The 13,196-nt window shown below is 45.4% G+C and overlaps 1 protein-coding gene across 2 annotated transcripts in view; it reads left to right on the top strand.

Annotated features, from left to right (window-relative positions):
• The first annotated feature begins 2,118 nt into the window (after window positions 1–2,118).
• TBP (TATA-box binding protein) overlaps window positions 2,119–13,196 on the top strand; it is a 29,693-nt gene continuing 18,615 nt past the window's right edge. For both annotated transcript variants that reach the window (XM_077486147.1, XM_077486148.1), the window contains exons 1-3: window positions 2,119–2,273; window positions 12,606–12,745; window positions 12,889–13,196. The exon at window positions 12,889–13,196 is cut by the window's right edge and continues 15 nt beyond it. In XM_077486147.1, coding sequence (XP_077342273.1) covers window positions 12,695–12,745; window positions 12,889–13,196 — 359 coding nt within the window. In that variant the 5' untranslated portion in view covers window positions 2,119–2,273; window positions 12,606–12,694. The remainder of the gene's footprint in view (window positions 2,274–12,605; window positions 12,746–12,888) is intronic.

The following is a 13,196-nucleotide window of genomic DNA, read 5'->3' as shown; positions in this document are numbered from 1 at the left end:
GAGGGACTGTGATGGGAAGAGTGGACGCTGATGAGAAGGCAGGACCGGGGACACTTATGTGAATGGAGGACTGTAATGTGAAAGGGGGCCTGGGATGTGAAGGGGGGGGGGGGGTTAGGACATCGATGTAAAGGGAGACTGTGATGTAGAGACTGAGGACACTGATGTGGTGAGAAGGGATCTGGGGACACTGATATGAAAGGGGACTGCGATTTGAAGGGGGGGTGAGGACCCTAATATGAAGGGGGCTATGATGTGAAGACAGGACTGTGGACACTGATACTGAAGGGTCCTGTGATGTGATGTGAAGGGGGGGGGGGTTAGGACACTGATGTAAAAGGAGACTGTGATGTAAAGAGGGAACTTTGGCATGAATGGGGTTGTGATATGAAGGAGGGACTGTGATGGGAAGGGGGACTTAGGACACTGATGTGAAGGAGGGACTGTGATGGGAAGGGGGGACTTAGGACACTGATGTGAATGTGGACTGTAATGCGAATTGGGAACTGTGATGTAAGGGGAGAACTGAGAACACTGATGTGAAGAAGGACTGTAATGGGAGACTGAGGACACTGATGTGGTGTGAAGAGATCTGGGGGCACTGATGTGAAAGGGGACTGTGACGTGCAGGAGTAACTGATGACACTGATATAGAAAATGAACAGTGATGTGAAGTGGGGACTATGGACCCTGATATGAACAGGGCTATGATGTGAAGAGAGGGCAGTGGACACTGATATGAAGTGGCCTATGATGTGAATGGGGGGGTTGGGTGAGGACACAGATGTGAAGAGGGGACTGTGATGTAAAGGGGGGGGGGGGACTGAAGACACTAAGATGAAGGGGCTGTGATGTGAAGGGTGAGTGAGGACATTGATGTGAAGAGGGACTGTGATGTAAAGGGGAAATGAGGACACTGATGTGAAGGGGGACTGTGATGTAAAGGGGGGACTGGGGACACTAATATGAAGGGGGCGGTGATTTAAAGGGGGGAGTAAGGACACTGATGTAAAGGGGGACTTTTATGTGAAGGGGGAAGACACTGATGCAAAGGAGGCTGGGATGTAAAGGGGAAATGAGGACACAGATGTGAAGGGGGACTGTGATATAAAGGGGGGGGGGCTGGGGACATAATAATATGAATGGTGCTGTGATTTGAAGGGGGGGTAAGGACACTGATGTGAAGGAGGACTGTGATGTGAAGGGGGGAGTGAGGACACTGATGAGAAAGGGGGCTTTGATGTGAAGGGGTGAGTGAGGGGACACTGATGTAAAGGGGAAATGAGGACACTGATGTGAAGGGGGACTGTGATTTAAAGGGGGGAGTAAGGACACCGATGTGAAAGGGTGCTGGGATGTGAAGGGGGAGTGAGGACACTGATGTGAAGGGGGACTGTGATGTAAAGGGGGGCCTGGGGACGCTAATATGAAGGGGGCTGTGATTTGAAGGGGGGAGTAAGGACACTGATGTGAAAGGGGGCTGGGATGTGAAGATGGGACTGTCATGTAAAGGGGTGGCTGAGAACACTGATGGGAAGTAGGGATGAGCTCCGGCGTGTTTGCATGGTCCACGTGCAGAGCCCGCCAGTAGGTTGGTGCAGCGCTGCGCTAATCGCTGGCAGTGAGACATTGTCCGATCTCTGCAGCCGCACATCTGGCAATGTCTCACTGCCTGTGATTAGCGCAGCGCTGCGCCGACTTCCTGGCGGGCTCTGCACGTGGAGCATGCGAACACGCCTGAGCTCATCCTTAAAGGGAAGGGAGACTGTGATGTGAAGGGGGGGGGGGGGACACTGATGGGAATCTAGTGCAGTTGTGCATAGTAACCAATCAGCTTTTAGGTTTTATTGGCAAAGCCTAATTGAACAAGTTGAAGCTACAAGCTGATTGTTAATATGCGCAGATGCACCAGTTTTAGTAGATCTCCACTATTGAGACTTCTACACAAATGCGAGGGACATATTTATCTATAAAGGATCCCCTAAAAAAAAAAAAAAAAAAAAAAAAAAAAACTGCGCACACACATAGCTCCCTCACAACCTGAAATTGCCAGCACTCACTGCCAGTACTGAGCCGAAACCGGAACTTCCGGGTCATAATAGAGCGCCGGGGAATGGTAGCATGTGACGGAAAGGGGCTAGATCGCTAAAGCTGGTTGGCTGAGGGTACACGGTGTATTGGAACATGCGCAGTGGGTAGTGGCGCTGGTGGAATGGTGTGACTGTGAGTGGTTCGGAGCGGTGCGGGGAGCCCGGGCACAGTAGGAGAGGAAGGTAAAGATAGACAGTGCTGAGAGCCTAACCGGGTGCATTTTACTTTATATGACAGTATTCATGTACTGCTGTGCTGGGCGATAAGGAGCCCATTCTATTCCCTCTCCCGGTTCATCCACATTCCACTAGATAGAGCACATTCTGCTCACTACATCTCTGTTTTCACTCACATTCGGTTTAAAGCCAGCCAATAGTAGGCCTGGGCTCAACTTTACTTGATAGCAGGAGGCTGTGCTTCCCAGTCCATGGCTCCACCATGATGAGGTGGATTTTGTAGGTTTTGTCATTCACAAAGTGGTGACCTGTTCGGACCTATACGCCAGTCAGCCATAACAATATGACAATCCAGTTAATATTGAGTAAGTGTGCCTTATGCCGCCAAAACAGCCCTCACCTGTGAAGGCGTGGGCGCCCCTAGACCCATAAAGCTGTGAAGGCGTGGGCGCCCCTAGACCCATAAAGCTGTGAAGGCGTGGGCGCTCCTAGACCCGTAAGAGATGGACATGCACCTGGTCATCCACATAATGTGCAAGAAAATTTGATTCATCAGACCAGACCACCTTCTTCCATTGCTCTGTGGTCCAATTCTGATGCCCATGTGCCCATTGTAGGTACTTTTGGCTGTAGACATGGGTCAGCATGGGCAGCCTGACCAGTCTGCCGCTATACAGGCCCATACACAACAAACTGCAATGCACTGTGTGTTCTGACACCTTTCTATCACATCCAGCATCAACTTTTTCACCAATTTGAGCTACAGTAGCTCTTCTACTGAATTGGTCTTCGCTCCCCACGTGCATCAATAAGCTCTGGCCGCCGATGATCCTGTTGCTGCTTTTCCTTCTCTGGACCGCTCTTGGTAGGTCCTGACTGCTGCAGACCAGGGATATTCCCACAAGAGCTGCAGTTTTGAAATTGCTCTGACCTGATTATCTAGCCATTACAATTTGGCCCTTGCCAAAATCACTCAAGTCCCCACGCTTGCCAATTTTTTTTTTTTCTGCTTTTGTCACGTTATCTTCAGGGGTAATATGTTTACATGCTGCCTAATATATCCTACCCACTTTTAGATGCTGTTGTCACAAGATAATCAATGTTGTTCACTTTACTTGTGGTCATAATGTTATGGTGGATCAGTGTATATTAGGGGTGCAATGGATCGTCACCAACCCGTCATCCAAACGGCATGCCACACTACACTATACGCGGAACGCTCCGCTGCCTCGATCTTAAGAAAGGCTTCAGCCTAGCTCCAGAGCAGTGGCCATGTTGGTACACCCGACGGCTGTTTAGCACATGATCGCTCTGTCAAATGATGGAGGGATCACTTGTAAAAAAAAACAATGTCACGTCATGACGCCAGTTCCTCTCTCTCCTCTGTGTACTGATCTGTACAGTGGGGGGGAGAGATCGGATGGCAGCAGCGCTGTGGGCTGGATCTGTAGTGTCCACAGTGCTGCTCTGTGACAATTGATGTCACATCCATCAATGCTCTGTCATACCCCTGCCACTGCTCTGTCATACCCCTGCCACTGCTCTGTCATACCCCTGCCACTGCTCTGTCATACCCCTGCCAATGCTCTGTCATACCCCTGCCAATGCTCTGTCATACCCATTACAGGGGGGGGGAGTTATCCATTACAGGGGGGGGGGGAGTTATCCATTACAGGGGGGGGGAGATATCCATTACAGTGGGGGGGATGACGTGAATATTACAGTGGGGGAGATTGCATATTACAGTTGGGACTATATGGTGGTGGAATTTTCAGGTTTTTGCAAATTCAGTTATTTGCTGATCCGAAAAACGATCCGATCCGTGACTTTGATCTGAGGAACGATCCGATCCGTGAGTTTTTTGATCCATTGCACCCCTAGTGTATATGCTCACAATTGACAGTGGTTGATCCTGTCTCATTAACTGTGGGTATTTGTCCCTTCTCAATAATGGCAGGCACTCTCTGGTCAAGGTCATTTGTTTTTAAAGATGATCTCTGTAATTTGTTAAATGCTTATTTAGGCCCCATTCACACTTGCAGATGGGACCCTTTAGTGGTTGCTTGAGACTCAAAAGGGGTTCCCAGTGATTGGCTGTGGGAAGAAGCCCCATTGAAAGCAATGAGAGGCTGACCACTCCCACAGCTAATGGGAGCTTCTTGCAAAATTTTATAACAAACTTTTTGAATAAAAAAAAAAAAAAAAAAAAATTCTTGTCTTTTGTGTTTAGCAAAAAAGCATTGAATGACCACGCAAGGGGTTTTAAGTGCCCATTGGGCAAGGGGTTAAAGAGGAACTGCAGTCTGCTCACATAATTTTGCCACTCTGAAGCTTCCCTCCATCACTTTGCATATTATTTTATATATACTGTGATTCTGTACTTGCCAAATATGCTGCAGAAATCTCCCCCACTGAGTCTGGCTGAGGCTGCTGCCTGTTCGCTTCCTGGATTTACACAGATGCACAGAGGCACACCTCCAGCTCCGCAGCTTTTATTGGCCCTCTTATGACTCCTTCCCCCTCCCTTCTTGCAAAACTCTCACTAGATAGGGCTGTGCATGATGTCATAAGCCTAGGCTAATGACCAGAGAAGAAACAGGAAGTGGGCTGTATAAGGTATTTACTGGCAGAAACATTTTTTTACTATCCAAAGTTAAAACGACAAGGGCAGAAGATTTAATAGATGGAAAGTTGAAACACTGACTGAAGGCCTGCTTTAATGTTTTCTCAAGAATCCTGCTTTCTGGCTGTGTTGGCAAGACCCCCATGCATTTTGACATTGTACTAACTTGAAACTTGCTGTCATTCCAAATTGCCTAAAATTTAAATTTTTTGCTACTTGCAAGTTAAACATTTTATATTTTGTCTATGATCCCTTTCTCTACCAAAGGCGAGACCGGACAGGTTTTGAAAATCATGGGCTTGGATCCTCTTGCATCTTACTGGTTCCACCTCACCTCATCATGCTTGTATACATAAATGGGAAGCTAACCTCAATATCACTCTGGAGCAAGAACAATAGCAGAAAATCTGAGACACCACCAAGTCTTGTTCCCAAAATGTTTTGGTGCTGGAAACTAATTTACAAATAATTTATATCGCTGGTACTTCTTTCCAATCTGAGTTGCACGCTATACTCCGGGATTTGCTAGGTCCTGCTTCAAAGGCTTTTCAGAGCCAGGTACTTGTCCAGCTGTTCATGTTTTATGGACACAAGTCTGATGTGCTGAAATCTCTATTCAACATTGATATACTGGTGCTCCCTGGAGCTTCGCTACTCAATTTGAAAACGGACGTGCTTTCTAAGTGTCAGTTTAGAGTCTATCCTGTAATCCTGTGCTCTCGTGTGTTCCTGGGTCCTGCTCCCGTGTAATTATGCCCTCCTGTGCTGTGCTCTGCTCTGCTTGCCCCCCTGTACTTTGCTCCTGCTGCTGCCACCCTGTACACTCTGTGCTGTCAAGTTGGACACAGAATTGCGCATATGCGCAGGAAAAAAACAAGTACACGTTTCACATTTTAATAGGTACGTTTTTTAATATTCTATTAATGTTTAAAGTCACTAAAGTGACTTTACATGTATCCCATGCAGATATGCTGCCATATTAATGAACGTGTTTGTGAGAGATGAACAGAGGAAATACCTTTTTTCTGACACTGCAGCTGTGCGGTCACATGATCTCCCTGTGCTGCCCAGCCTCATTCTTTGCAGAGAAGTAGGAGGGGCCGAGATTCCCCTTGTCTGGCTGATGTTATGGGGTAATCTCCACCCCTTCTGCTTCTCTCCATAGAGCAATGCTGTCCAGCACAGGGGCATCATGTGGCTGCATTGTTAGAAAAGGTATTTCCCCTGTTCATTTCGAACAAACACACTTTCATTAATGGCAGCATATCTGCATGGGATTCCTTTCATATGTGCTGCATTATGCAGCTAAATAGAAGCGGGAGTAAAGTGATTTCATGATGACAGGGAGGGAGAGGAGAGAGACTGTCAGAGGAGAGAGCAGGGCTGCGGATGACGGAGGCATGTACTGACTCTGGTGTTAGGGCTCAGCAGCTCTGATAGATCGGAGTTGGCACAGAGAGGGCAGTGTAGAAAATGACAGGATCAGCCAAGTATTACATGGGGCCAAATGACACAGCACAAGCACAGTGCTATATAACATGCTTTAACCACTTCAGCCCCAGAAGGATTTTCCCTCTTAAAGGTGAGGTCCGCCCACCGCTGCAAAAATTAAAAGCCAGCAGCTGCACATACTTCATCTGCTGACTTTTAATAAACGGGCACTTACCTGTCCAGCAATGTCGGCACTGTAGCTGTTGTTTCCATCAGCTGTCAAGTGCATGCCACCTGCAAGTAAGGGAACCCGGCAGTGTAGCCTTTCAGCTTCATGCCGGGAACCATACTGCGCATGCGTGAGGCTCTGCTTCTCTCTCCTGCTGGCCTGGCGACCAGGGGGTCCAGCGGTGACGCCAATAGCCGAGGCTCCCAGAAGTGGGGAAAGCATACTGTGACATGCCCCGAAAGGTGGCAAATGTAGCACCGGGCTTTTGAGTGGAACTCTGCTTTAATGACCAAGCCATTTTTTTGCGATACGGCACTGCAATGCTTCAACTGAAAATTGTGTAGTCGTGCAATGCTATACACAAACAAAATTGACATCCTTTTTTTACCCAGAAATAGAGCTTTATTTTTTTGGTGGTATTTGATCACCTCTGCGGTTTTTATTTTTTACGCTATAAACAAAAAGACCAACAATTTTTTTTTCTTTCTGCTATAATATATATACACACTTATTCATCAGTTTAGGACGATATGTATTCATCTACATATTTTTGGTAAAGAAGAAAATCGCAATAGGCATACGCAATATATTGGTTTGGGCAAAAGTTATCGTGTCTACAAATTACGGTATAGATTTTTAACATTCTGTTTTTAAAATGAATGTAATTTCTGAACGAAAGTCACATACACTGTCTGAAAATTCCTTTGACCAAGAAGTTTTTTATTTCTAAATTTTCCCGTCATTGTGGTTGAAAATTAACATCTATTTGACCCCACTAATGATTTAGAAAATCGAACAAACGTTCTTAAAATCTCTTTTTATTTTTATTTTTTGAAGGAAGACATTGTTTTATTATTATTTTTTATTTATTTTTTAATAAAATTTGATCTCCGAGTCTGATATTTACCAGATTCACCCTTTCTAATAGTATGTATAGTATATCTCTCCTCTAATAGCATGTACAGTATATCTCTTCTGTCTGTTCTTCTCAGAGTGGATTAGATATTTTGCTCCCTAACCATATAGTTGATTATTTATCTTTACCACTGCATATAAAGATATTTAAGAATAAATTGCATTTTTTTTGTAAAACTTTACATATTAACTAAATTATACACTACACTTTTTCTTAAGGTTATTAATTAGGGGTGCAACGAATGTGTTTTTTTGGTGCCGAAACCGATACCTAAAACGAAAAATACACTAGGCCGAAAACCGATACCGAAACATATTTAAAAAATATATATTTTTATATAGGAGATGGTCAGAGACTGGGGACATGGTACAGGAGATGGTCAGAGACTGGGGACGTGGTACAGGAGATCAATGCAGCCAGCCAGTGTCCCCCATTGCAGCCAGCCTGTGAAAGATGGCCTGGTCATGAAGGGGGGAGGAGTAAATCCTCCAGAGGTCAAGTGAATAGAAGTACCTGTAATAAATAATATAGCAATGAATACACTTGAGAAGCATTTTTTTATTTCGTCCTAAAATCATCTCCCTAAAATCATCTCCCTAAAATCATCTCCCTAAAATCATCTCCCTACAGCTCAGACTGCACAGATGATTACAAAGGATGATAAAAACGAAGCTCCAAGGTTCCTGGTGAAGCTGGCACAGCTGCAGTAGAATCACATGATCACAGCCATCAACCATCTGTGACTGTTATAATCCAACAGGAGGAGCCGTGCCACAACGGCAGCCAATCACAGCTCGCCACTCTTCGTCGTCAGCAGAGGGGAGCGGCTGAGCCTGTGTTCCTATTGGTGGTTGGGTGAAGAGGTTGTATTGGTTGTGTGGGCGGGAATACAGGCGGTAAGGAAGTGTTGTCCCCGGTTACCAGTATACAGCTGTTGGGTGATGCTGTAATCCTCTGTGTCCAGGCTTAGCACACAGGTATGCATGTGACGTAAGCACGACTCCTTATTACATGGCCCACTGTTCTCAGGAGTTCTTTCTTTGATAGACAGATCATCCGTCCAAGTGATCTGTCTATCAAAGTGCCCGGACGAGGGGGAGGGGCTGTATGTGACGGCACACGGCCGGGAACATACAGCTATTGAAATTAAAGCTGTGATCAAACAGGCGGTGGAGGTGGCTCTCCTTGCACTATAGGACACCCCCATGATGGGCGGCACCAGGGGCGGGGGTGGAGCCCCGACCCCCCCACCCAGGCCACGCTCCATTATCGGACGTTTTTCTCTTTCGGCAAATTGCCGAAAAGGGCATTTTCGGCTGATATGTTTCGGCGGCCGAAATTTCGGTGCATCCCTATTATTAATTGAAACAATCGGCCATCTAATTGATTATGAAAATAATGGTTAGTTGCAGCTCTACTTTCCACCCACCATATAGCAAAATGATGGCCAGAAAGTGGTTCTGTTATCCTGACTGGGTGCCATATGGCGCCCAGCACGATAAGTCGCAACCGGTGGTGTCAGTCTGACACACCACATCTCCAATTGAGGTAAAGAACCTATGACATAGGCTCTTTATCAAGTGATAAGCTGTGTCCAATCACAGCTGACTACGGTGTAAACAGGAAAAGCCATGTATCGGCTTTTCCTACACTTGCACTGGCAGGCGCAAGTAGAGCAGAGCCGATCGTCTGCTCTCCTGACGGGGGGGGGGGGTCTGCGCTCATTCGATTACCCCCCCCCAGAGCCCACCTTTTGTGGGCATATAAGTGCCTCATCAGTGCCAATCAGTACTGCCTTCTCAGTGAAAGAGACGACTTGTTTACAAAGTTTTGTACCCCAGTGGTGATCAAATGGCACCAAAAAAAAGCTCTATTTGTGGGGAAAAAATTATAAAAATTTTGTTTGGCTACAGTGTCGCATGACCGCGCAACTGTCATTAAAAATGTGATGGCGCTGAAAATTGGTCTGGGCAGGAAGGTGTATACGTGCCTTGTATTGAAGTGTTTAAGCAATCCATACACTATGTATTGGTTTTTTAGGTTTAATTTTCCTTGGGCAATTTGGCTGATCAAAGTCTTTGAAACTTTTCCTAGCATCATCCTGCTGCTGTGGCCCTCAAAAAAATTCCGCTGTTGTATTTATATATTTTTTTTTTCCAATTCTAGATTTTGCAGCAGAAGTACTAGTGCTGGGGTGAGATGTTGGGGGTTTTACAGAGTTTTACTCTCTGTTCCTGAGAACAGAATAAACCGCAGGGTAAAGACATAATGTGCTAGTATGCATCAACTCCAGTCCTCAAGGCACCCTAACAGGTCATGTTTTCAGGATTTCCCTCAGATGAATTGGCTGTGGTAATTACTAAGGCAGTGAAACTGATGGAATCACCTGTGCAAAATAATGGAGAGCCTGAAAACGTGACCTGTTGGGGCGCCTTGAGGACTGGAGTTGAGAAACACTGGCATAGGTAATGGCTAATTTTTATTGACATTTTTATTTTGGTACTGGAGATTTTAGTGGCCTAAAATGCAACTAGAACAATTCAGATAACAAACACGCGATTTGGTCTCGCACAGACGCAGACAGCAAGCGTCCCACATGTGAGGTATCACCGCAAATGTCAGATCATGGGCAGTAATTCTGGTGCCAGTCCTCCTCTGTAACTCTAAAGTGTTAACCTGTAAAGGCTTTGAAAGCGTTGCCTATAGCTAATACAAATTACGTTCATAATTTTAAAGTGTTTACATGTTCTAGGTATCTAGTTACTTTAGCGCAACATCATCTTTCTTTTATATTTTTTTTATTAAAAATTGGGTTATGTATTGTGTGTGTAACTTTTAATTTTATTGTTTGAAAAAGAGCTGTGCAATAAGAATGAGCTTTGGCGTGTTCACACAGCCCACGTGCAGCGCCCGCCAGGAAATCGGCGCTGCGCTGATCACAGGCAGTGAGACATTGTCCCGATGTGCTGCTGCAGAAATGGGCTGTGCAAACACGCTGGAGCTCGTACTTGCTGTGCAAATACCGTTTCACATATAAAATTGCAAACCAATATGTTCTCTAGGACCTCCTGCTTTAAAAAAGATATTTGAGGGTTCTAAATAATTTTCTAGCAATAACTACAGTAGTTAAGTTTGAAATCTTTTAAAGTTGCTTTTCTGTTTGTCAAAAAGCAATATTTTTGTTTATTTATGAGACTTGTTTTTGTTTTTTTTATGAAGAACGGCTAAGAGCCGGTTCACACTGCGGGCGATGCGAGGCGACACGACTTGCCTCGCCTCGATCTGACAAGTCGCCCCCGTTCTGTACAATGGAACCGTTCTGAGAGGAGCGACTCGAGTCGCTCCGACTCAGAAAAAAGGTTCCTGTACTACTTTCGGGCGACCTCGGGGCGACTTGCATTGACTTCTATACAGAAGTCATCTGCAAGTTGCCGCTGAGGTCGCGGCGAGGCAAGTCGGTGTCGCCTCGCATCGCCTGCAGTGTGAACCGGCCCTTAATCTGTGTTTTGTAGTGCATTGTTTGTTTGCTTTTGTTTTTTTTTTAAATAACAAACATGTCATACTTGCCTCCTGTGCAGTTTGTTTTGTACAGAGTTGCCCCGATCCTCAACTTCTAGGGCGGCGCGTGTAGCTCCTCCCCAGGCATCATATAACCCCCTAGGACAGTGATGGCGAACCTTGGCACCCCAGATGTTTTGGAACTACATTTCCCATGATGCTCAACCACTCCGAAGAGTGCATGAGCATCATGGGAAATGTAGTTCCAAAACATCTGGGGTGCCAAGGTTCGCCATCACTGCCCTAGGACAATGATGGCGAACCTTGGCACTCCAGATGTTTTGGAAACTACATTTCCCATGATGCTCAACTGCATGTAGTTCCAAAACATCTGGAGTGCCAAGGTTCGCCATCACTGCCCTAGGAGAAGCTCTCTCGGGGTGGGGGGGGGGGATTTCCAGTGACAGAATTTTTTTTTTTTTCACCTTTTAATGCATAGGATGCAACCCCTTTTTAATACCGTAAATAATATGACGTTAGAGTTTTACTCCAGGAGTATATTAGGAGAAATGCTTAAATGCATTACAGTTTAACTAAACCCATTCGACTTTTGTCGACTATGACTTAAAGGGGTTGTAAAACCTTGTGGTGTGTTGTGTTTTTTTTTTTTTTTTGTTTTTGTTTTTTCCCACCCTTATACATCGTTTATTTTCGACAAAACCCATTCTCTTATGTAGCCCTGATGTGCGTATCTTTACAGATGCACGACACAGGTTTACAGAGGTGTCGGTATGCGAAGAAGGGAAAAAAAAAGTAAGCTCTGCTGCAGGTTTTTTAGATGTTAACCATTTGCCTACTGGGCACTTTCACCACCTTCTTTCACAGGCCAAATTTCAGCGCTGTCGCACTTTGAATGAAAATTGCGCAGTCGTGCAACACAGTACCCAGCGAGATATAGCTTTCTTTTGATCGTATTTAATCGCCACTGGGGTTTTTATTTGTTGCTAAACAAACGTAAAAAGACTGAAAAATGTGATCAGGGCGCTGATGATCAGTGTAATTGTACCTGTCAGAATTGCTGGTTACCTGGCTCTCCTGTCACAGCATGAGTATTTGCCTATACCTGGCAAGTCTGTTTACAATGTGATTGGATACAGCTGTACACATGGTAAAGGGTGCCTGTGATTGGCCCTTTATCTCGATCTGTGATAAGCTGTGTGCAGGGGGTCTATTAACGTCCTCCCAGAACTAGCTGGTTGTGCGGTTGGCAACCAACTGCCCAGCACTGCATGTCCAGGAGCGTCAAGCATAAAGGAATTGCTCGTCTGGGAATGGGCTGACAAAGGTCAGGCGTCACAATGCGATTTCTAGTGGCCATGGCAACCTGGCGCCTGGGATTTGTCGAGCCCTGTGGTAATGTGTATATTAATGTCTTTATGAAAGAATAGGGAAAAGATGAAGGCTCACATACAGCTTACTGATCTTTTGTACTTTCAAACCTGGAACTAGGCGTAGGATTAATATTGGGGAAAACTTCAACTATAAGATTCAATTTGTTCCTTTTGAATAGCAGGCAGAGGGCACATAGATATACTCAGATTTATTTTGCTTATGTTATAATTTTGTTTGTATTTTTTGCAGTTTCAGAAGATTTTGGGATGGTTTGAAACTACATATAAACACCAAAAAGGTTTTTCTTTCTGAGCTTGGAGAGAGGTGCAAGGAAGAAGATGGATCAGAATAACAGTATATCGACTTTCCAGGGTCTGGCCTCCCCACAAGTAACTATAGTTTTATCTAGCAATCCACAGTGGGTATGGGAACCAATACCATTCTATAGCTTGTATCGGAAGAATCCTGACATAATAATGGGGAAATTCAAATTTTTGCTTAGTCTAATGTTCTGTTTTTCCTTTTTTCACAGGGAGCAATGACTCCAGGGATTCCCATCTTTAGCCCGATGATGCCCTATGGCACTGGCTTGACACCCCAGCCTGTACAAACTGCTAATAGTTTATCGATTCTGGAAGAACAGCAACGACAACAGCAGCAACAGGCCCAGCAGTCCACATCCCAACAGGTTGCTCAGGGGGCAGGACAGACCCCACAACTTTTCCACTCACAGACTCTAACAACAGCGCCACTTCCCGGCAATACACCGCTGTATACATCCCCCATGACTCCAATGACTCCTATTACCCCAGCCACTCCTGCTTCAGAAAGTTCGGGCAT

This window comes from Lithobates pipiens, unplaced genomic scaffold, assembly GCF_037356315.1.
Source record: "Lithobates pipiens isolate NorthernLeopardFrog02 unplaced genomic scaffold, aLitPip1_a1.2 Scaffold_18, whole genome shotgun sequence".
Classification (NCBI taxonomy): domain Eukaryota; kingdom Metazoa; phylum Chordata; class Amphibia; order Anura; family Ranidae; genus Lithobates; species Lithobates pipiens.
This window is presented reverse-complemented; position numbering and strand designations above follow the sequence as displayed.